The 24,232-nt window shown below is 46.4% G+C and overlaps 1 protein-coding gene across 1 annotated transcript in view; it reads left to right on the forward strand.

Annotated features, from left to right (window-relative positions):
• Positions 1 to 825: 825 nt before the first annotated feature.
• Positions 826 to 24,232, forward strand: part of TPRN (taperin) — a 37,568-nt gene continuing 14,161 nt past the window's right edge. The window contains exon 1 of the mRNA XM_043980923.1: positions 826 to 3,173. Within this exon, the coding sequence (XP_043836858.1) occupies positions 915 to 3,173 (2,259 nt within the window). The 5' untranslated portion in view covers positions 826 to 914. The remainder of the gene's footprint in view (positions 3,174 to 24,232) is intronic.

The raw sequence follows: 24,232 nt of genomic DNA on the forward strand, positions 1-24,232 counted from the left end.
GCCTCCCTCCCACCCAGGAGTCCACACTGGAGCCACATACACCTCTACCTGAGACAGCAGAGGGAATTTGTGCTAGTGTCATGTCAGAAGACTTGGCTCATTCCTATTTCTCCCAGTTTAACCAGGGCTGCCTCTTTGGATCAGCAAGAACTAGGCTCTTGGTCACAGGGCGAGGTGGAACCCTGGTTTAGTCATTCATAGCTCGGAGCTCTCTTCCTGATGCAAGTGTCTGGGCTGCGGGCCAGGACCCTCCCTTTTCCACCCTTGTAGGGACATTACTGCCTATACTAGAGTGTCTTCCAAGGGAATAGCAGGAGGAAGAAAGTAATTACAATACACCATGACTACCCAAGAGGAGGGTCTAAGGTGCCTTTCCCCAATTGGGCGCCTGCCGGGGTGATGATGTCTTACCCAATTAAGGGTGCTTTTCCCCAGGGGGTTGAGCGAGGGTAATCGTTAGCCAATAGGAAGAGCCTTTTCCGGGGGGAGGGGTACGGAAAGGGGCGTTCCCTTTTCGCCCCGCCCACAGTCTTCCCAATAGGTGGTGCGGGCACATACTGGGCGAGTCTTTGGGGTCTTTTCCCAATAAGCACCGGCCTTGGTGATGATCATATTCCCCAGGGAACAGGGCTTTATCTCAGGGGGCGGAGCAAAAAAGGTCACTGGCCAATAAACAGAGCTCCTCCTCCCCCCTCCCCCCCGTGGGCACCGAAATGACCTTTCCCCGTCTGTCATAGGTGGCCCTGAAACACACGGGGCGGGTCCTGAGGGGCCTTCCCCAATGGGCGGCGGCCCCGAGAATAGGGGCGTGGTCACGGACGGGAAGGCGGGCCGCGGTGGGGCGACTGGAGAGCCGGGGCCGTTCCATCAGTCCGCTAGCCGGCCGGCCCGCCAGGCAGGTTGCCGGGCCACTAATGCTAGGGCGGATCTGCCCGGCTTCGCCTCACCTTGCCTTGCACGGCACCATGACGAGCCTCGAACCTCGGCGGCCGCCGGGCCTCGATGGATTGGCAGGGTCCAGCTCGCGCTCCGTGCTGCCGGCATGGAAACGGGAGATTCTGGAGAGGAAGCGAGCCAAGCTGGCGAGCCTGGGGGCCGGGCCCCGGGGCTTGGCCGGGGGGGCCGACGCTGGTGCTGGAGTCGAGGCTGCTGCAGGGACCGCGGCCGGGGCTGGGGGCGAGTGCCTCGGGGAGCCAGCCCCGGCGACGGAGCGGCTGGTGCTGGCCGATAGCTTGGGCCCCCTGCGGGAGAACCCCTTCATGCGGCTGGAGACCGAGCGCAAGCGGCAGCGGAGGGGGCTTGGAGCGGCGCCCGGGGCCCGGTCCTCGACGGGGCGGCCGGTGCAGCAGCTACTGGAGCTCTACAGCCGCGTCCCGGGCATCCGTACCATTCGTGCCGACAACATCCTCATCATCGAGTCAGAGCCTGGCTTCTTGCCCGGCCAACGGCCCTACGAGGTGAGTGCCGCCGGCCAGCGCCCGGGCCCGGACCCCCTGCAGCAGCTACTGGCCAAGCGTGGTTGCTCCGTGGCGGAGATCCGGGCCGCCGAGGTGGTGATCTACGAGACGCCCCGGGCAGCCGCGGAGGCGGCCGCGGAGCCCGGCAGAGTCAGCCGTCTTTTGGAGAAGTTCGATCCTCCGCTAGCTAGCGGTGAGCCCCGGGCCCGGGCCCGGGCCACGTCTCCCCCTCGGCGTCTCGGGAGCCCCGAGCGGAGCCGGCCTCTGGTGCCAAAGCCTTCTGCCGTCGAGCAGCGGAACTCAGCGACCTCCCCGTCCCTGCCCAGCCCCGGACCCCGTAGTCCCAGCGTAGGAGAGAGAGCTGCCTGGTTCCAGAGGGAGCAGGCATCGGCCGCTGTCCCATCCCGACTCAGTGACTTCCTCCAGAAGACAGGCAGCAACTCTTTTACTGTCCACCCCCGGGGTCTGGCCAGAGGAAGCGGGATAGTACCAAATGGACCTGCCATCGAGGCCACCCCGGAGCCCCGTCTGGGTCCTGCCAATGGCCTCCCTGCAGTGGGTGGGCCTGTGCCATCCTCTTCCAGTACTTCCAAAGGCACCGACAATCGGAAGCCAAATGCTGAGGAGGAGGCACCTAACCTCCACTCTTCCCCTGGCCTTTGCCCGGTGGGTAGTGCCAATGGGGGACCCAGTGCCACTCCATCTGCCCCTTCCACATTTCCCAAACACAGCCTGGCCAGTGCCACTCCCAGTCAGAGAAGGTGGGTTTCTGCAGCCACCAGCACCAATGACTCTTTTGAAATCAAGCCTGCTCCCAAGCCAGATATGGAGACCATCCCTGATGAGGATATCCAGGCTAAGGCCTTGGCCAACCTCAGGATGAACTCCAAAAACTCCTTTGTCTTCATCCCCAAGCCCAGGGTGGAAGTGCTAGGCTCCAGGGCTGGTCATCCAGTGGGGAGCAAAACCTGTGAGCAGCCAAAGGGAAAGGCCAGTGTTGGTTCTCAGTCTGGCCACTTGACCCACATACCTCTGGAAAATGGGGGCCAGCACCCACAGGAAGTTGTGCCTGCCTACAGGAATCACTTGGGAGGTGAGGCCCTGCAGGCAGCTGAGGAAGGGGATCCTCAGAAACAAATAGCCACAGCTCTCTCAGAGGTGAATCACAAGTGGCAGGGGGAGGTATCCGTATCCCCCTCTATAGAGAGACCTTCCAAACAAGAGCCTTGTGGAGGCTTTGAGATTTCTGACACATCCCTCAGTTCCTCAGTTACCCAGATTCATGAAGAGCCCAGTAGACCAGGGCTTCCTGTTACTTATATTGATGAGGTAGATTCAGATGATGAATCCTACCAAGAGGCCAAACCAGCTTTCAGATTCACTGATGCTCCTCATTATCGACCTCATCCTTCTCTGCCTAATAGCAAATCTGAAGTTCACTACCGGAGCAACAATACATTCACGGTGGTGCCTAATAGGAAACCAGCTGCCTCTGAGGCGAAATTTAGCCCACCAAATGGGGAGCTGTATACTGAGGAAGAGGAAGAGGAAGACCAGTGGAAAGAGAAAACTCTTGAAGACCCTGAAGCATCCCATGAGAATGTGGGGATGTTACTCAAGAAACGTTATCCCACTGTCCATGAGATTGAAGTGATTGGGGGCTACTTGTCCCTGAAGAAGTCCTGTTTAACCAAGATTGGGTCCTCAAGGAAAAAGGTAACACTGAACAAGAGGTCTGTCTAGCAAGGAAGAGTGGGAAAAATGTGTGTTCAGGTGATAGACACTTAGACTGGCTAGCACTTGGTAAATGTTCTCAGCTTCTTAAAAAAAAAGAAAAAGCTTTATTGATATTCTTTTCTTTATTTTCCTTTTCCTTCACAGTAATTTTCCCCCTGTCCACCTTTGCTCTAATAGACCCCTCTCTTGTGACAAATAAACAGTAAAACAAAGCAAATAAGTATATTGGCCATGTTTGAAAAATGTAAGCCTCATTAGTCTACCACCTTTCTGTCAAGTCTGGGAGACATGCTACAACAAAAGTTCTTTGAAGTCATGATTGATCACTGTATTGATTGGATTTCTGAAGGCTTTTGATGTAATTTTCCTTTAATTATGCTGTCATCATGTAAATTGTTTTACTGGTTCTGTTTATTTTAGTCAGCATCAGTTCAAAATAAGCTTTGCCAAGTTGAATTCTCTTACTTCATCACAATAAGATTCCATTAAGTTTGTGTGCTACAATTTGTTCATCTATTTTCTGGTAGATGGGCACCCACTTTGTTTCCAATTCTTTGTTGCTCCAAAAAAATAGCTGCTATAAATATTTTTGTGTGTCTGAGACCTTTCACTCTGTTTTTGACTTCCTAATACTGGTATACCTGGGTCAAAGCAAACATGTGGCTTAGTGATGTTTTGGGTGTCATTCCAAATTGTTTTTAGAAGAGTAGGACCAATTTATAACTCTACCAGCAGATCATTAGTGTGACTGTCTTCTCATAGTTCCTCTAACATGTAACCTCTGTCATTTTCTGTCTTCTTTGCCAAAATGATAGCTGTGAGGTGAAACTTCCTTCTGGATGGAATTTATTTGTCACAAGAGAAGCCTCTATTGGAGCTGGAGTGCTTAGTGGAAAGTGACAATGAAATGGAAAAAAAAAAGAGTGAGAAAAGAACATCAGTAAAGTATTTTTCTGATTTCTGCTACTTTTCTTTGTTCCAAATCTGTAGTCAGTTCATACATTGTGGAGATTGGTTACAAGGGCCATTCAGATGCTGTATTCTGAATGTTCAGAGGCCAAGAATGCACTATTAGCTTGTTCTGGTCCAGGCTGTAGTGCCCAGTTGGTGGACATATTTGGATTGTTAAAAACAATTGTTTGATGCAAGAAGCAGTCCTCCCTCAAATTATTAAGCAGTTGAGCTTTGGGTGTCTTTGTCCTCTTGGCAGGGAGGGGCCTGTGACTATAGATTTGAAAATTTCCCAGTAATAGTTTACTGGAGTCAAAATTTCTCATACTGTTTTGTCATTACAAGAACACTCCTACATAGGATGGAACCTGCCCCCCCCCTTACAGCAAGGTGGTGATGGCTGCCCTATTGATTGGAGATGCAGGTGAACCTGCCCAAAGTCTGCCACTCAAACGGGAAAAGGGTCCTGCTTTAAGAAAGAACTGAGATGCCTTGCTTGTCTGTTTGGTAGGCAGCTCCTATTTATGTAAAAACGATGAGGCAGTGCAGTGCTTCAGAAACAGCATTGACTGAAATAAAAGGACCAGGGTTTGAATCCCACTTTGGCTGCTTGCTGCCCAAGTGACCTTCATGTCCATGAATTCACATCTCTGGCCTTCATCTGTAAAATGAAGGGGGAGATGTGACTAGATGACCAGATGACCTCTGAAATTCCTTTCAGCTCTAAATCTGTAATCTGCTGATCTTGTGACCCTTAGCCTCTTCCCAAGGAAGAAAATTCAGCTTTTCAAGTCTCCTAGTGGGAAGAAAAATAGCTCAGGCAGGAGAAGACTGTAGGGTTTCACTTGGAGCTTTTGTTCAGACTAAACACTTGCCAGGTGAAGACTAGAGAAGTAGGAAAGAACTTTAGGTCAGTCCCAAATTGGCCATGGCTATGTCCAGTTCAGTGGCCATAAGACAGGAGGATAGATAGTAAGTCTCAGAGTGAGAAAGCCCCAAATTCAAGGCCCTGACTCTGAAACCTGCTGGCTTTGTGACCCTGGGCAAGTCCCTTAACGTCTCAGTCAGTACTCTAGGCAAGTTGCTCAAAAGGTGCTGGTCTGTATTAGTGAGAGGGAGTTTCCTCATTTGGGACTTCCCTATACTAATGAAATAAAGATCCAGTTCCTCTCCTTTAAAGCAGTGATGTGATATCAAACTCAAATAGAAATGGGGGCCACTAAACCCTCTTTGGGCTGCATGATGACTTAGAAAACTACCTATTTAACATTATCTGTGTTCTACTGCTTTTTAATTTTGTTAAATATTTCTCAATTACATTTTAACCTGGTCTGGGATGCCTCTGTCTTAAAGGATTGTCATCTGCAGGTGGCAAAGTTTACTGACCTTATATGACATTTATAGTGTCCTTTTGGGCCCTTTCCCTGGTTTTCAGCAGAATCTAAGTTCAGATTAGAGGCCCTTAGAAAACCACAGAAAGCCTGTTGCTAACCACAATGAAGTGAAGGCAGGTTGATTCTCTGGACAGCATTTTGGATTAAGGCTTTCCACATTTCCTCACCTTTGAGTTGCCTTAGGATTTACTTTTTTTTTCCCCCCTTAGGAAACTGGGTACCTCTATTTTGATCTCCCAACTTGGGGGTATATTTTCTTTTTTGGCTTTTCCACAGAAGAACATTGTAGAATGTTCCCTTCTGTGGGAGATCTTTTCTGTTCCTGCTTTGAGTGGGGCCAGCCCTGGCTGGTAAATCCATAAATCCTCCAAACCTTGTGAATAGAAACTGAAATTTACCTGGTTTCAAAGCCTCAGTTCCCTGGAACCCTCAGAAACAGGAGTGTCCACATGGAATTAATAAGCTCGTTAATTCCTTTCTATTTAATGCTGTTGTCATGGGGCAGGGCTAGCCCTGGACCTCTCTAACCACAGGCCCCCCCTCCAGCTTTCCCTGTATTGAGAGTTGAAGTCTCAGAACTATGAATAGACCCACATTATTTCCAGATCCATAAGGAGCATTGTTATAATGGAGGTCACGCTCTTTGCCTTATGTGAAGGACTTTTTGGTTACCTTTACTCTCTGTGATTTGCAAAAATGGGAGAACTGACTCACTGTTAGCTGGGTCCCTGTAGTGGAGCCTGTTCTTATAGGGTTGGGCTTGGTCTCCTTCTTGGACTCTCTTTGTCCCAACTCCACTGTTGATTCCAGCCCATTCTGTTGGCTCTTTACTCTCCTTAGGTGAGCTCACATGACCCACCCCACCCCTAGGCCTTTCCTGGATTTAATAAAATGAGTGGGGAAGAATAGATTGCACCCACCTCTTGGGTGTGTTAGGAGGAAGCCATACTACTTCAAGTGTTGACCTCTGAAGAAGTTAAAAGTGTATTGACCATATCTGAATAGGAAAAAGGGAAAGGCTGTGGCATGTATAATGGAAAGGGGACTGGATTTAGGTGGTCAGAGCCTTGGGTTCAAATTCAGATTTGGCTGCTTGTTTTCTGTGTGACCTTGGATGAGTTCCCTTCATCTCTCAGGGCTTTGTTTTCCTCATTAAAGATGAGAGGGTTGGACTGGATGGGTTTTAAATTACATTAACTCTCTTTTTGGTGGGACAGTGAAAGTTAAGTGACTCGCCCAGGGTCATACAGCTAGTAAGTGTCAAACTGGATCGTTTTTTTTTTTTTGGAGGGGAGGGCAGGGCAATGAGGGTTAAGTGACTTGCCCAGGGTCACACAATTAGTTAAGTGTCAAGTGTCTGAGGTGGGATTTGAACTCAGGTCCTCCTGAATCCAAGGCCAATGCTTTATCCACTGCGCCACCTAGCTGCCCCCAAGACTTGATCATTTTTTAAGTTCTTAAATCCTATGAATGGCAAAGACCATAAGAAGCAGGCTAGGGAACTTGAAGGCTGAGTAGAAATTTAGATTTGTGTCTGACTACCTTTCTGACAAGAGCCAGCTGCTTCCCAGCCGTGTTAGTTTCTGGGGGTGAGGTCAGGGAAGAGGCAGGGCCAGCCTAACCCTCTGTACCCTGTACCTGAGCACCGTGCTTTATAGAACCCCTCCCTGCCACTGCCTTTTACAGAAAAGCTTCTGAAAAATTTCCAGGTTATTTCCGGTTCTTTGTTTAGCCTTGGGGCAAATTCCAAGGGTAGTAAATACCATATCACTTCCCTGTTGGTGGGGTGACTAGGGGTTCCTTTGGAAGTGAAACCGAGTCTGACAAGTATCTAACTGCATACCCTGGTTAGCCCTACTCATCTTGCCAATGGTGACTTCTCCCATTCATTTCAGAGCTTTCTGAGTGAGCCATTTATTTCCAAGGCTTCTCTTTCTTTTCCTTCTAGATCCTCCTTATGTGACTTCTGCTTACATTACTGTGCCCAAAGGTTCTGTTGTTTAAAGCCTCTAGCAGCTTTTCCAAGCCTAATTCAAGTTCCCCTTTTCTCTTCTTCCCCTCCTCTAGCTGTTGCATATGGTCCTCACTTTCTGGCGCTGACTTACTGGGTATTTCCATCCTTGGTCCTCCTCACCATATTGCCCCTCTTCCCTTTCTTTTGCATCTCCCTGCCCTCTAATAATTGCTGGGCTCTTTTAGGGAGTTAGGTCTTGCCTTGTTTCCTCTTCACATCTGTCCCTTTGGTGAGGTCTTCTGTCATCATGGTTTGTCACTGTGTGTGTATATGTAGATAGTCAATGTACCTCTCTCTCCCTTGGCCTGGTATTCCAGTCTGTGCTTCTTCATCTCAGCAAGAGGCCTGAAAGTCCTCTTAGTATTTGGAATGCATCATGATTTAATAGCAAATAAAACCCAACCCTTCTTTATCCTCCATGCTGATGGCTAACACCCCAATTGGTAGCAGCACTTCCCTCCTGCTGGTCCCTCTCACTTTCTGTTCACACACTTTCTCACTTCTGTTCACACTTTCTGTTCTCAGTGCAGTGTCTGGTCCCTTATGGCATTTTTCATACCTGCCTCTTTCTTAGCAAAACCCTTGTCTAAAATCCAGTTATCTCACTTCTCCACTATTGCAGCCTCCTTTTTGTCCCAGTGGGGCTTTCCCTCTGACACACTTGCATCTTCTCCCCCGACATCAGCCTCCGCTTATTTTTTTAGCCTCCACTTTAGCAGACAAACCTACTCAATGTCCTCACTCCATGACTTTCTTTTTTCCTACTTGCCATTAAAAAAAAAAATCAAACTATTCTTTTTGGCTGCCCTCCTCTCTGTCTTGGTGCCCTCCCATTGTCACCCCTGCTATATCTTTCCTAATTATCCTGGTTGCTTTATTGCCTTGTGTCATTTGACCTTTAGCTAGGGTCTCTCATTTAATAGAATTCATATTTATGTGGCATTTAAAAATTTGCAAGAAGGCATTTTCCTCATTATGATCCTCATTATCTTTTACAGATAAGGATAAATTGAGGCTTAACGTGGATGAGTAAGTTGCGAATTGTACAGCTAGAGAAGGAGAGATTCAAACCTAGATTTCCAATTTTGATGGCAGTGGTGTGTCTACTGTGCTACCCCTACTTCTCTTCCTTGTGTTAAGACAAAAATGGAAGGAGCCAGGGACTTTGGCCATCTCTCATCTCTAGGACACAGAGATCTAACGGTGTTTGAGATGACGGGGCTTCAAGACTAAGAAGCATAGATTGACTAGGGCAGGGTCTGGAAAGGTATGGTATCCATGGGTAGATTTCAGGGAGTCTATGAACTTGGATTAAATGTATATATATATACACACACACACATTATTCATTCATTCATTTATTTATTTTCATTAACCTTGAATTCAAGTTTTGCATTTCTGTGTGGTTTTTTTTTTTTTTGCAGGGCAGTGGGGGTTAAGTGATTTGTCCAGAGTCACACAGCTAGTAAGTGTCAAGTGTCTGAGGCCAGATTTGAACTCAGGTCCTCCTGAATCCAGGGCCGGTGCTCTATCCACTGCACCACCTAGCTGCCTCTCGCATTTCTCTTTTTTTTGTTGTTTTTGTTTTTTTGGTGAGGCAATTGGGGTTAAATGACTTGCCCAGGGTCACACAGCTAGTAAGTGTTAAGTGTCTGAGGCCGGACCCGAACTCAGGTCCTCCTGACTCCAGGGCCGGTGCTCTATCCACTGCACCACCTAGCTGCCCCTCGCATTTCTCTTGATGACTTAAAAACATTATTCTGAGAAGAGATTTGCAGGTTTCACCATCTACCAAAGGGGTCCATGACCCAGAGAAGGTGAAGAACTCTTCATCTAGGGTGTTTGACAGCTGAATGAGACACGGAGGCTAAGGGCACTGAGGGAGACTCAGGGTCTTGGGCTGTAGAAGGGATCAACAAAAATTTAGGGGAGATGAAGAGAGGTGAGAAGGACAGACATTCCTAGATATAGGAAAAATAATGAATTCCTCATACACTAGATTGGAAGAGGAGAGGTTGACGAGGTTGATAGGGAAGTAGGTTTGAGCTTGGGCCAGAAGAAAAGGGGGTATGACCTTGGGAAGTTGTGGAGGTGACCAAACCTGGTGGTGATCACTTGAATAGGTCCAGAAAAGGAAGGGAGAGGCCAGATGGCTTCTCTCAGGTGAGTAGGCAGGCCTGGCCAGGGCCCTACTGGGAAGGATACCTTTACTCACAGTGTTGATTCAGGGCAGCTGCTTCTGCCCTTGGACACATACAGTGTCACTTGTCTACTTCACATTCATCAGAGGCAGCATTTCATGCAGTGCAAAAAGTACTAGGCTTGAAGTTAGGAGACTTGGGTTTGAATCCCATTTTAAGCATATCTTGTCTGTGTGACCACTGGAAAATCATTTAACTTTTCTGAATCTGTTTCTGGTAATGATACTTGTTCTGCCTATTTTGCAGGGTGGTTGTGAGAAAAATGCTTTATAGATATTAAAGTGATTTCAATGAATTATCTCCTCAAAGCTGTAGTCAAGTGTGGTAACACCCTAAGTCAGCCAGCAACATCCCTGACTTGTGTTATGAGCAATGGGTTCTAGTAATGGGTGATGAGCTTGTGTTGATATCTACTCTGTTTTGCTGAAAATCCTTTTTTAAAAATTCAGTTTTATTTTGCTTTTCCATTATTTTAAAATATATTTTTCTTTCTTTCTTTTTTTTTTTAGGGGCAGTGAGGGTTAAGTGACTTGCCCAGGGTCACACAGCTAGTATCAAGTGTCTGAGTCTAATTTTTTTTTTTTTAGTAAGGCAATGGGGGTTAAGTGACTTGCCCAGGGTCACACAGCTAGTAAGTGTTAAGTGTCTGAGGCCGGATTTGAACTCAGGTACTCCTGAATCCAGGGCCGGTGCTCTGTCCACTGCGCCATCTAGCTGCCCCTGAGTCTATATTTGAATTCAGGTCCTCCTGAATCCAAGGCCAGTGCTTTATCCACTGCGCCACCTAGCTGCCCTTATTTATTTCTTAAATATTTCCCAGTTACATGTAAAATTATTTTGACATTCATTTTTTAAACTTTTGAGTTTCAAATTCTCTCCCTCCCTCCTGCCTCTCCCTCCTCTTTGAGAGGACAAATACTTTTATTTCGATTATACATATGAAGTCATGTAAAACATCCATCATTATTTGCCATGTTGCAAAAGAAAACACAAAACCATAACAAAAATAAAGAAGGTTAAAAAGTATGTTTCAATCTGCATTCAGAATTCATCAGTTCTCTCTTTCTTTTCTTTTCTTTTTTTTTTTTTTTTGGTGAGGCAGTTGGGGTTAAGTGACTTGCCCAGGGTCACACAGCTAGTAAGTGTCAAGCGTCTGAGGCTGTATTTGAACTCAGGTCCTCCTGAATCTAGGGCCAGTGCTCTATCCACTGCACCACCTAGCTGCCCCCATCAGTTCTATCTCTGCAGATAGATAGCATTTTTCATCATGGATCTTTTGGAATTGTCTTGGATCATTATTTTGATCAGAGCAGCTGAGTCTTTCACAGTTGATCATTTTAAGGCTATTGCTGTTACTGTATACTATCTTCTGGTTCTGTTATTTTATTTCTAAATCCATATTCTTTCCTTTCCCCGTCCCCCTCCCTTTCCCTTCCCTCAATTAAGAAAGAAGAAAAACAAAACCTGTCATAAACATGTATAGTCAAGCAATACAAATTCCCAAATTGGTCATGTCCCAAAAACATAAACCTCAGTCTTTGTTCTGAATCCATTAGCTCTCTGTCTGGAGGTGGATAGCATGTATCATCTTGAGTCCTCTGGAATTGTGGTGTTGATCAGACTTCCTAAGTCTTTTAAACTTTTAAAGTTCTTTGTCTTTATAATATTGTTATTGTGTAAATTGTTTTCCTGGTTCTATTCTCTTCATTTTGTATCAGTTCATACAAGTCCTCCCAGGTTTCTCTGAAACCACCCCTTCATTATTTCTTACAGTACAATGATATTCCATCACATTCAGATACCATAACTTGTTTATTCTCCACTTAATGGGCATTCCCTCAGTATCTAATTCTTTGCCACCATGAAAAGAGCAGTTATTTTTTTGTACATATGGGTCTTTTTCCTCTTTCATTAATCTCTTTGGAATATAGAACCAGTAGTGATATTGCTGGGTCTATATAATAGCTTTTTGGGTACAGTTCCAAATTGCTTTCTAGAATGGCTGGACCAGTTCATAGGTCACCTAATAGTGCATAAATGTACCTATTTTTTTAATCATATGCATTTATGAAGTAATTGGCTGGACTCAGATTTTGCAGTCTGTGTTCATGGAGTAGAATAGCAAGGGGAGAGGTCCTGGTCCTGCAAATGGGTTTCCTTTGGGAAATATACAAAGCCACATCAATAATGATGATGATGAAGTTATTAGCTGTTATTTATGTCACACTTTAAGGTTTGCCAAGCCCTTCACAAATATCTCATCTGATCCTCATCACAGCTCTGGGAGGCAGGCTACTATTTTTATCATCTCCACTTTACAGTGGAGGAAACTGAGGTAGACAGAGATTAAATAACTTTTCCACGGTCATGCAGCTAAGAAGCATCTGAGTCTGAATTTAAACTCGTGTTTTTTTGACTCCAGGTCCATTGACTTGTATCCATTGTACAACCTAGCTGCCTTAAAAAAAAATAAATAAAAGCAAGGATTTATTAAGTGCCTGCTTCATGTGCTAGGTGTTCAATACATAAAAACAAAGGCGAAACAGTTTCTGACCTTGATGAATTTTTTTTTCTTGAGGAATTTATAATCTAGACAGGGGAGGCAACATTACATATATACAAAATACAAGATAATTTTGGTGGCTGGAGGAAGGGGAGGTATTAGATCATTAAAAGGCTTCGAGTTGAACAGGGCTCCTAATCATTCTCTGTTGTGTTCTGGTGAAGTCCACAAACTTCTCGGAATAATGTGTTTGAATATAAGTTCATGGCCCCCCAAGTTAAGAACCCCTGATGGCATTTGAGGAAATGAGGTCTTCCAAGAGGTTCTTCTGGAGGTTTTCTCCTTCCAAGCCTAGTCACCCGAAGTGAATGCTGTGGTATCAGTTTCCCTGACCCTTGCTAAGATCATGTAGCGAGATGTTGGGGGAGCCATGGTTAGAACTCAGTTCAATATGCTTTCCACTACCCTGTGCCTTTTCTTGGGCAAAAGAGAAATTAGAAGCCAGGAGGTGTGGCAGGCAACTTTGGGCTAGCCTAGAGGCCTACGAGAGATCATGCCTTCTACCCCTTCTGCCCCTTAGTTAAATTGAGGATCTTAGGCCTTGGAACAGCCCTCCCACCCCCACCTCAGCCTGCTGCAGCTTTAGGTCTTCAGATGTCTCTCTGCATCGTTGGGGGTTCAGATTCTAGGAGTCTGCTTTGGACCTTTAGGGGGCAAGTCTGGTGTCCAGGGAACGATTCTGCTGTGGGAAGGCAGGAGTTGTTCCTTCTCCTGAGTGGATCTTTGGCTAATGTATCTGCCTGCAATGTGTGTTTTATACATGTTCAACTTGGAGAGAGGGAGTAGAGCCAGGCTACTATTCCCAAAGACTGCCATTGACCTTTTAGGGGATTCTTACATTTTGTCTAAGCTTCTCTGGTTTCCTGCTGCCTTCTCTCCTACACACCTGAGCTTGGGGTGGGGCACTTGGGCCCTGCTTGGGAGTTGGGTATGCCGGAAGGAAGTTTTTCCAGGCTGTTGTTCCTTGTGTGGCTTCTGAGGGCTGGCCTGCCCTCCCTCCAGGCCTCCCGGTTTTTCCACCCCGTTATTGAAGGAAGTGCTAGACATACTGAGCAATTCTCTACCACAGCCTTTCCCCCGTTCCCCCTTCCTTCCATTCCCATCAGCAAATTCCTAACACCTAGGCAAGGCTGGGGGTGGGGTGTGGGGGGGTGGTTAGAAGAATGGTACTGGACTTAGGTAGACCTAGGTACACATCCTGCCTCCTGATGCTTAGTTGATTCTGTGGCCATGGGAACAGCACTGTTTTTACAATGTTCTTTGAGCTTTGGTTTCCTCCTCTGTAAAATGAGCATATCTTTAGTGCTTAGCTCATGGCGTCGTCATGGGGCTCCAGTGAGATAATGTATGTAAAATGCTTGGTAAACTTTAAAACAGGCATCAAGTCAGCTGTTGATGCCACTGTTATTATTGGCAGCCTTGGGAATGAATGTTGGCTAAAGCTTGGCCTTATCTGGACATAGTTTCCTGGCACAAAAATCTCTGGGTGGTAAATTCCATGTTTGGCTTAAGGTTTATTCTCTTTGGATTCGTCATCTGCCTGCCTGAGTCTCAGTATCATGCTGACTGCTCTCCCGATGAATCGTCCTTGTAACCCTGGGGAAAGGTTTGCAACCCTGGGTTATGCACCCAGGCAATGGCTGTGCCTTGGAATGAGTCACTTCACTTCTTCCCTGCAGTTTCTCTTTCTGTCTTTGGGGAGAATTCCCCTTTCTGCCCTGGGCCACATAAGGATATTTGAGCTTGTCTTTGGTATTTGTACTCTTTGGAGGAGAGATGAGATGAAAGTGGGTGGGGTCCATTTGATAATGGAGAAGTAAGTGGCCCCTTACCACATGGGTATTGCTCTAGCTTGTTATATATTATTGAAATCTTAGCACATTAAGGTTTTAGTTATGTGACAGCCAATACTGCCGTTATAATTGATGCCATAGTATGAAGAATCTTATTTCTGAAGAAGCTTGTTGGGTGTGTGCAGAGGTAGGCTGGCCTAGCCACTGAGCCAAGAGTATATAGTTTCCCAGGAAGAAGGGAAGAGAAGGGAAGGGAAAATGCCAGATACACTGTTTGATCCTTAAAACCACCCTGCCAGGTAAATGTTGTTATTATTTCCATTTTACAGCTGAAAAAACTGAGGCAGGCGGCAGTTAGGTGGTATAGCGGATAAAGTACTGGCCCTGGATTCAGGAGGACCTGAGTTCAAATTTAACCTCAGACACTTGACACTTACTAGCTGTGTTGACCCTGGGCAAGTCACTTAACCCTGATTGCCTCCCCCCCCCCCCAAAAAAAAAAAGACAGAAAAAGAAAATACTCAGGAAAATAGAGGTTAAGTGACTTGCCCAGGATCAGCTAGTAAATGTCTAAGGCTGGATTTGAACTTAGTTCTTGACTCTAAGGCCAGCATTCTATGCACTGCACCACCTAGCTCCAAGGTTGAGCCCTTTTCATCTCCATACTAGTTCTTTCCCCTTTTTGTATGTGATTCTGGAATACCTGTTTAGTGGAGTAATGGTCTAAATCCTATTAGACCCTTAATTGTGTCAAACAGGCTGGTGGTGGGCCAGGAGGGACTTCTTTTTTTTTTTTCCCCAATTAAAAGAAAATAATATTTTATTTAGGTGTTAGGGAAAGAGAGAAGTCCTTGGACTTCTCATAGGGAGAAGGCATGGCACAGAGGCATGGCTCTCTGATATCTTTCTCGCAGGAGGGACTTCCTTCCCCCCCCCCCCCCCCCCCCCCCGGCAATGAGGGTTAAGTGACTTACCCAGGGTCACACAGCTACTAAGTGTCAAGTGTCTGAGGCTGGATTTGAACTCAGGTCCTTCTGAATCCAGGGCCAGTGCTCTATCCACTGTGCCACCTAGCTGCCCCCTAACCAAAATGTACTGGTTTAAGCTCCTGCTGTGAACTTAAATGATGGCTGCTTTTCAGCATATTTTTTTCCTGCATGTTTAGGACCTCGTCATCATTGACACAAGGCAGTTTATTGCCTCATATTTGAGAACTGATGTACTGTATCCGTTAACCTATTTTGCTTATTGACAATCCACAAACTCTAATAATTAACTATCGCATTGCCTCATCAAGCCACACTATAATCAGTGACTCATTTTCCCAACTCATACATCCTGAGGTGCTCCAAGGCCAAGTTCTTTGCAGAGGATACCTTCTCTATCTGGCCTGTTGGACCATATGAAGGGCACTTTCCAGACTACTATCCTGGGTGAATATTGAGAGTGGGGAGGGAGGGTTTGAGCACCCGGCAGAAAGTGTGGAAGTGAGTTGGGTGAGAGCCTCTGTAGGTTTTCTCATTGCTATTTGGTGGGTATAGGCCACTTGGCATGTTACATTTGGGGACAGGGAGAGGCATTGCTGTGGATGGGGAGTGATGATGGGAGGAGAGCCATCTGTCCCCTGAAGTTGGGGTTGGTGTTTGGCTCATGGGCCTAGAATCTGAGGGTAGGAATGTAACACAAGCTGGGGCTTTGTGTAGCATGAACAGAGAACAAAAAGGCACTTGTGAAAGCTGGGAAAGCTCAGCTTTGAAGCTGAGGCTGAGCCGTGACCAATCTGCCCTGGTGTGTTAAAGCTCTTTCGGTCAAAGTCCCCATGGGGCAGGTGATACTGTTTATATAAGCCCACAGCAGTGGAAGCCCGCAGAAGCCTGCCTCTTCCAAGCTCCTCTCCCTCCCTGAGCCTGACTTCCTTTTGCTCTTGGGCTCCTGCTGCTCTCCTTCCCTAGTCTTGGTAGCCAGCAGGTTGTTTGCAAGGCATTTTCTGCTATGGCTGCCCCGAGCTTTGGGGCTTGGCCCAAAATTCAGAGTGCTGCCAGTGGGGGGAAGTCAGAGCCTCACCCCAAAACTGGAGAGGCACAAGAATAGTGAGATTGTTAAAGGGCCCCCCGCCGGTTACCTGGCCCTGTATTAAGTGCCTTGTGAGTTTTAGAGGTTTGTGGGTACAAGCTGATTGAAGCAGCTGGTCAGGCTTAGTGCTAATCCTCTATGTGGGAAGGCCTGTTTCCCTGTTGAGATTTTATAAATGCTCAGCCAAGAGGGAAGCAGCAGGCAGTAAATGTTCCAGGTGAATGACTGACCGGCTTATTTCCGCCAAGGAGCAGTGATCAGTGTTAGGCTCCACCCAGTGTTAGTCCTTGGTTTCTATGGTGAGTGAAGGTAGTCAGAAGAGAGGGATCAGTGGCGTGGCAGCCTGTTTGGCCTCCTCCTTGCATCTAGAGAATGGTTTCTCTGCCTTTTGAGTTTTTAATTTAAGGGGCTAATAGGACAAAGGGCAAGTTCAGAAACAGGACAATAATGTGCTGTAGTTTGTATACAGAGATGACACTGTTTACCCAGCATCATGTGTTCAAGCTGCTTCTATGGCAGTGGGCATGGTCTGCCCTGAACCAGCCACCATCCCACCTGGTCCCCCTAGTGACCAATAGCCATCGATTATGCATGAGGATCTGGCCAGCCATCTTTTAGGGGCACAGGCTGTGACTTCGGGGTAGTGATTTGGCCCCATAGCAGCCAAGCTGTGAGTTGGAAAGCAACATCTATGTCTAGATGATTTCCAAAAGCCTGTTGTTGAACTAGTAGCTGTCTGTTTATCTGTGTGGGTCCCCATGTATGCCTCCTTGGGAGGGAGCTAAGACAGGCTTGACTCCTTCCTTCTCCCTTCTGTCTAGCACAGAGGGCTCCTGAGCCATATGGCACTGGGGTCCTTCGTCAAGGCAGGGGACTGGGAGACAGCTTGAGCTCCCTCAGCACTGAGCCTTTTGGCATATCTGTGCTTGGATGCTTTCTAGCAGAGGCTGATCTGATCATTTGGATTAAAGTATTCTCTAACCAGTCCTGGACCTCAGGCTTGGTGCAGGGACCCCCCAGAGAGCTAGAGCTCCACAGTTACAATTCTTCTTTGCTTTTCTCCAGTGACCATCTCGGGAGTGCCACGATGTATGTACGTGTGAGTCATCTGCTAACCATATCCTCTATTTCTGAGGGGGTACATGGTGCTCAGTGAGTTATGCTTTGGGGGCACATAGAGGGCAGAGGGATAGCTTTTTTCCAGGACTTGCCTTGGCTTTATCCCAATAGTTCAGATTATGGCCACTGATGCCCCGCCTTTCTACTTCCCCAAGGACTTTTCTTTGCCTTCATTGTCTAGCATTTAAGCTCATTGACTCCACAGGCCCAGAAAAGGAGCAAGATCAGCTTTATTGTTGATCCAAAATGTGGGGGAAATCAGCTGTTATGTTGAGGTTGAGCAAGCTCCCACAAAAGAGGCAAGCATCATCAGTGGCTGGAGTGACTCAAGTCTTCCTCCCTTGGGGCTCTTGCTAGCAAGGGCAAGATGAGGGGACGACTGTTCTCATGGAATTGGCTGTTCTGTTTTCCCCGAGCAAGCCCAGCCTTAGATCTATAGCAGGGTTCTCTGTAAAGATGAGGGGATGGATATAGTGACATCACTCACGGCAGGGTCTTTCTCTCTAAATGATGCTGCTTTGGTGACTAGTTTTCTCTTAAATTCAGGAAGTGGAAGTTCAAAGGGTCCTGGAAGCTTCTCCTTGACACTAAAACGCTTAGCTATTGTGGGAGTGTGTGCTGGAAAGAGCTTGCTTATGGCATTGGGGGTGCACTGGAGGCTAGGGCTGGCACTCTGGTCAGAGGCTTGACTTGGCCTTGCTTTGTGCACCTGTGAGCATGGGGCAGCCCTTCCCCTAGCCTGGTAGGTGGTCTGGGGCTGATTTAAGAGCTACAGATAAGGGGCAGCTAGGTGGCACAGTGGATTAAGCACTGGCCCTGGATTCAGGAGGACCTGAGTTCAAATCCGGCCTCAGACACTTGACACTTACTAGCTGTGTGACCCTGGGCAAGTCACTTAACCCCATTGCCCCGCCAAAAAAAAAAAAAGAGCTATAGATATGGCTCCAGTGACCTGTAGGATTCCTAGGTGTCCCGTGGTCAGAGGAAGCCTGCTGCTCAGGTGAGGGCTGTTTTCTCTCCAGGGCCTGGTCTTTGCTCGCTCCCCCCCCCCCCCCCCACCACGGCCAAGCCTTCACTGTTGGAGACCACATTGAGTATGGAGGCCTGTTATGGTATGTGTGCCCTTTGAGAGCTGTAGCTGTTCTTGCCGTGACCTTTCTGCAGGGGTAGCCCATGGTGAGTTACAGGTGTGGGCCCTGCTGTCCCAGGGTGTGATCCGGGCTAACACTCGTGTGAGAGAGCTCTTCCTTTCTAGGACTGCATCTGTGAGACGTGATTGTAACCCAAGCCCTTGCCCGTGCTCATAGACCGGCCAGACATCAGCGCACGGGGAGGGGCCGTGTCCCCATTCCAGCAAGGCCTTCACCTAGAATCCCCGTTCCAAAAGGGCACTGCCTGCTGGGCTGGAGCGTCGTCTTCCTTATCGGTCAGGGCCTGGCTAGAAGGCACAGCCCTTGCCCCTTGAGGCCCATCCCGGAGCTTCCTTGATAAAGTCCAGCCCTGATTGAGTGGGAAGCCCCTGCTGGGAGCTGGAATCTTTTAGCAGTTTCTTCCTGGTTCCTGGCGCATGGCCTGCCACATTTTTCTGCCTTCCATTGTGGAATCTAGATCATGCTGTCTCTCCTCCCGAGGAATTTGAAACTGTTTGTGGTGTCCTGTGCCCAGGTGGAGTTTAATATTTCGAGCCTCTGCTGTGCCGCTCCCATCTGCCACGGGCTGAGTGTATTCATTACCGAGAGAGCTAGGGAGAGCAGGTTGTGTGGGCGGGCCGGCCAGGAGATGGGATCTTATCTTGGAGCTGCCCCAGAGCAGAGGTGGGGCCCCAGACTTGCCCCTCACCCTGGCTTCTCCTTCACGGAGGCTTCTAGCTCCTCCTGGGCCAGTGGGCCCCAAGTCCCCTACCTATCGGAAAGGACAATTACTGGCTGACGGGGCTGTTCCCCAGTGGGGAGAGGCAGCAGCCCCCCCCCACACCTGGCCGCAGCAGCCCCCCCACACACACACACCTGGCCTCTGTGCGCCCTCAGACACTATAAAGGCAAGGTGTGTCTAGGTCTGGGGGGGGGCACCCGCCAGCAGACTAAATGGGGGCAGCCAGTTCCTCTGCCTAGCCCTCTATAACCTCTGATTACCTCTGTTGGGGAATTTGGGGATAGAATTTGCTTGAATATGACCTTTGAGGAAGTGAAGTAGAAGGAACTGCTTGTCTGTGATAGCTCATTTGTTTGCTGGCAGATGATGTCAGCCCTGCCAGGGGCTCAGAGAACTATTTGGGGCTGACCAAGTCCAAAAAAAAAAAGCCTGTAGTTTTAAAAGAAGGCTTATGGTAATGCACCTATCCATTTACCTCTGACCTTGTAAAGAGCAGAATCCACAGGTGAAACTATTAGGTGAGGTTCTGCGTGTCAGGAAAATGATTTCAAAGCTCAAGGAAAGAAAAAGGTTTCCTCTTAGGTTTCGATTTGTTTATTCTGCTTAAGCTGAAGGGAAAGTTGATCTTAATGGTTTTTAAAATTATGAACCTAAGCAATTTTACAGAAAACAAAGAGCATTAAGTTCTGTCCTTCCAGTGACTCTTCTGTCCTTAAGGCTCATTCCTATGTTTGTACAACAGTTTATGTACACAACGATTACTGTCTTGTATGTTGCTTTTTATTTCTTTTTTTTAGTAAACATTGTTTTATATAAACATTTCAATCCAGTCACAGAGTTGGCATCTCTGTGTTCATCCAGTTTCTCATGCTAGAGCCGTCTCTCCCCTTTTCCTGTGGGAACCTGATTTAGGAGCTTCCTGGTCTTTTGCTCTTATAACAGTACTGCCTAGTAGTACTCTGGGCTTGGACTTAGATGTGGGTTGCAATCCTGCCTCTGACTTGCTATAGAAGTATGGTCCTGGGAAAGTCATTTGGCCTCTGTGCTTCTGGCATAAGATTTATCTACTACCAAGACTTACCTACTAAATCATAGATAGGTTGGGCTCAATGTTGGAGGGAGTTCCCACTTAAGGAAATTCTCTGTTGGCCCCCCACTATAGATTGCTGCCAGGAATATCTTTTTAAAATATTTTATTTTTCCCTAATTACATGTAAAGACAGTTTTTAACATTCATTTTAAAAAATTTGAGTAGTGAACATATTTTTACAATTTTGTTATTTCCTTGGGAGTATGTTTCCTAAAGTAGAGAGAGTTACAGGGCTCAAAGGGCATGAGTAGTTAATGGCTTTTGTTAAGTATTGACAGAGTAATGACCTTGGTGGCTTGAATAGTTCAAATATTTCTGCACTTTTGTAGGTTCCTATGGGTCCTTAGCTTTGGAGCTTGAAGGGCTCCATTGAGTATATCTCCCACCTTTTACAGATAAGGAAACTGAGTCACAGACAGGTTAAAAGATTTGTCCAGAGTGTCACACCTAGCATAAGTAATATGAGATGGGATTTGTCTCTAAATTTGCCTTCTTGAGTCCAAGTTCAGTTCTCTGTCCACTTTGTAGGTAACAGGAGTCATAGCAAAAGGTCATGAATAGGGGCAGCTAGGTGGATAGAGCACCGGCCCTGGATTCAGTAGGACCTGAGTTCAAATCCAGCCTGAGACACTTAACACTTACTAGCTGTGTGACCCTGGGCAAGTCACTTAACCCCAATTGCCTCACACACACAAAAAGGTCATGAATAATGTTAAGCAATTATTATTATTTATGAAATGCACTAAACCTGAACTTTTTATGTGTTTCTTGCATGTTTCTTTTTTTTTTTTTTTTAGTGAGGCAATTGGGGTTAAGTGACTTGCCCAGGGTCACACAGCTAGTAAGTGTTAAGTGTCTGAGGCCGGATTTGAACTCAGGTACTCCTGACTCCAGGGCTGGTGTTCTATCCACTGTGCCACCTAGCTGCCCCTTCTTGCATGTTTCTTATGGGTACACCCTCCCTTATCAAGGTAGTTTTTTAGGACAGAATCCAATCATAGGTGAGTGCAAGGGTGGCACTTTATGGCCCAGGTGACGACTTTAAACTCTGAGGAATGGGTGACTCAGAGTTATGGAAAGAAATCTGAGAAAAAGAGCAAGTTGACAGAGAGCAAAGAATGCTCCCAGATGAGGAAAGCCTTTCCTGTGGGGAGGAAGGATGAGCCTCGTCCCTGCTTCCATTCCATTCCATTCCATTATATGAAAGTATAAGACTGGGAAGTTGTGGCCAGGGGTGCCTAGACATGCCTCCCTGGAGTCCCACAGCTGATCAAGCAAGTCATTGGGACATTCAGTTCTTTTCAACAGATATTTAAGTGCCAATTATTGTGTGTAAGGCTGAACTGTGCTAGCCTGGGGATCAGAGAAGAATAGATTTAGAGTTGGGAAGGGATTTTAGAGGTCTTCTAGGCCAATCGCCTATCAGGTTAGATGACTTGCCAAAGTCACACAGGCTAAGTGGCAGTCAGGATTCAGATGGAAAAGGGCCTTTGCCATTGTCATACAGTACTCTTTCCACTATTTCTTCCCATAAAAACAGCAACTATCACCACCACAAGAAGCAGCATTTGTGTGGAACCTCTCTTAATTACAAAGACCAAAATTACCATGTCCACCAAGAGTTTACCTTCTTTCAGGTTTACAATATCTACCCAAATAAATAAATACAAGGTAATTGGAAAAGACGATCTACTAACAAACTGGTCACGGTACAGTGGAGAGGATTAGGAAAAGCTTTTTGTAGGAAACAAGTTAGATTACAGGTCAAGGTGAGGAGGATGCCTTTTGGGCTTTTGGGGGACAACCTACACAAAAGTTGGGAATTGATGCATTTCAGAATTGGAAGAGATTTCCTTGGCCATCTATTCCAGTCTGTGCCCCAGAAGGAATCCCTATAAACCATACCCTACAAGTACTCATTTAGCCTTTTTGTTTTAAACATTTTTTATTGATACTTTTTGTCTTTACTCCATAGTTGTCTTCCAATCCCCCCCTCCAGATTGAATCCCTCTTGTCCAAAAATGTAGACAACATTCTGTACCAACCTCCCCCAACTCTCTATAAGGAATGAGATATATTTCATTATCTTTTCTTTTGAACCTTCTTTTTCTTTTATGTTACTAAGATTAACTTCCTTTTTAGTGATTTTTTTTTCATTTATCTTGCTGTAGTCTGGGTAGATTGTTCCTAGTTCTGCTTATTTTCTTCTTTTAAAAAAGAAGTTTTTATTGATAATGTCCTGTTTGTTACGTCACCATATAGCCCATTTATATTCTTCCCCCTCCCAGAGAGTCATCCTATATGACAAATTATTTTTTTTAGAGGGAAAAAAGGCAGCACAACTGATTGAATAAATTGAAGAAGTTTGAAAATGCACACTGGGTAACACCTATGGGCCTCTCACTTCCACTAGAGAATAGGTTTGGATATGTTTTCTCGTATCTCTTCATTAGAGTCCCTAGTTCTCCTTTTTTTTTTTCTGCAATGGTTCATACAGATTTATACATGCTTCTCTGAATGCCTCCTACTTTTCATTTCTCACTATACTGTATAGTAATTTTACATACATTAATATACCATTGTCAGTCAGTCTGTGTGTATGTGTGTCTCTCTTTTTTTGGTGAGGCAATTGGGGTTAAGTGACTTGCCCAGGGTCACACAGCTAGTTAAGTGTCAATGTTCTGAGGCCTGATTTGAACTCAGGTACTACTGACTCCAGGGCCGGTGCTCTATCCACTGTGCTACCTAGCTGCCCCCCTGTGTGTCTCTTTTAAAGCAATCCAGGTTAAGTGATTAGCCCAGAGTCACATAGCCAGTAAGTGCCTGAGGTTAGATTTGAACTCAGGTTATAGAGACATTGTAACAGATAAAGAGTCAGGTCCCCTGACTCCTAAGATAATAGTCTTTGCATTAGATTGCTTGGAATCTCTTTCGATATTATTCCCAGAACTATCCTTTTAAGAAATATAGCTGGGGGGGCAGCTAGGTGGCGCAGTGGATAGAGCACCAGCCCTGGATTCAGGAGGACCTGAGTTCAAATCCAGCCTCAGACACTTGACACTTACTAGCTGTGTGACCCTGGGCAAGTCACTTAACCCCAATTGCCTCACCAAATAAATAAATAAAATACTTTAAGAAATATAGCTGGGGCAGCTAGGTGGTGCAGTGGATAGAACACCGGCCCTGGAGTCAGGAGGACCTGAGTTCAAATCCGACCTAAGACACTTGACACTTAATAGCTGTGTGACCCTGGGCAAGTCACTTAACCCCAGTTGCCTCACCAAAAAAAAACAAACAACAAAAACAAAAAAAAGAGAGAGAGAAGACATTGAAAATATGGAGACTAATGAGGAGACTATTGGAATAGTCCAGGTGAAAAATAATGAGGGCCCGAATAGGATGCTGGCCACAGGAGTAGAGAGAAGAGGGTGAAAGCTGTTGAGGTAGAATTGAAAACTGATTTAAATACAGGAGGTGAGGGAGGGTGAACAGTCAAGGATGATTCTGAGCTTGCAAATTTATGTGTCTGGCCTAATGATGGTGCCTTCCAGGAAAATAGGGAAGTGAAGAGGAGGGGTGGATTTGATTCAACAAGCATTTATTAAGTTTTTGCTATGTGTCTGGCGCTGTGTTAAGTGCTGAGGATACAGGGGGAAATGACAATCTCTTCAAGTAGTTTGCCTTCTATGGTGGGGGGATGGGACACAATTGTAAACAGGGGTGTGTGTGTCTGTGTGTTTAGTCTTTTTTAGTTGTGTCTGACTCTTTGTGCCCCTTTCTTGGCAAAGATCCCAGAGTGGTTTGTCATTTCCTTCTCCAGTTCATTTTACAGATGAGGAAACTGAAGCAAAGATAGTTAAGTGACTTTCTCAGGGTCACACAGCTAGTAAGTATCTGAGGCCAGATTTGAACTTGGAAAGATGAGTCTCCTAGATATCAGGTCCACTGTGCCAGCTAGCTGTGTGTGT

This window comes from Dromiciops gliroides, chromosome 2 (assembly GCF_019393635.1).
Source record: "Dromiciops gliroides isolate mDroGli1 chromosome 2, mDroGli1.pri, whole genome shotgun sequence".
Taxonomy (NCBI): Eukaryota; Metazoa; Chordata; class Mammalia; order Microbiotheria; family Microbiotheriidae; genus Dromiciops; species Dromiciops gliroides.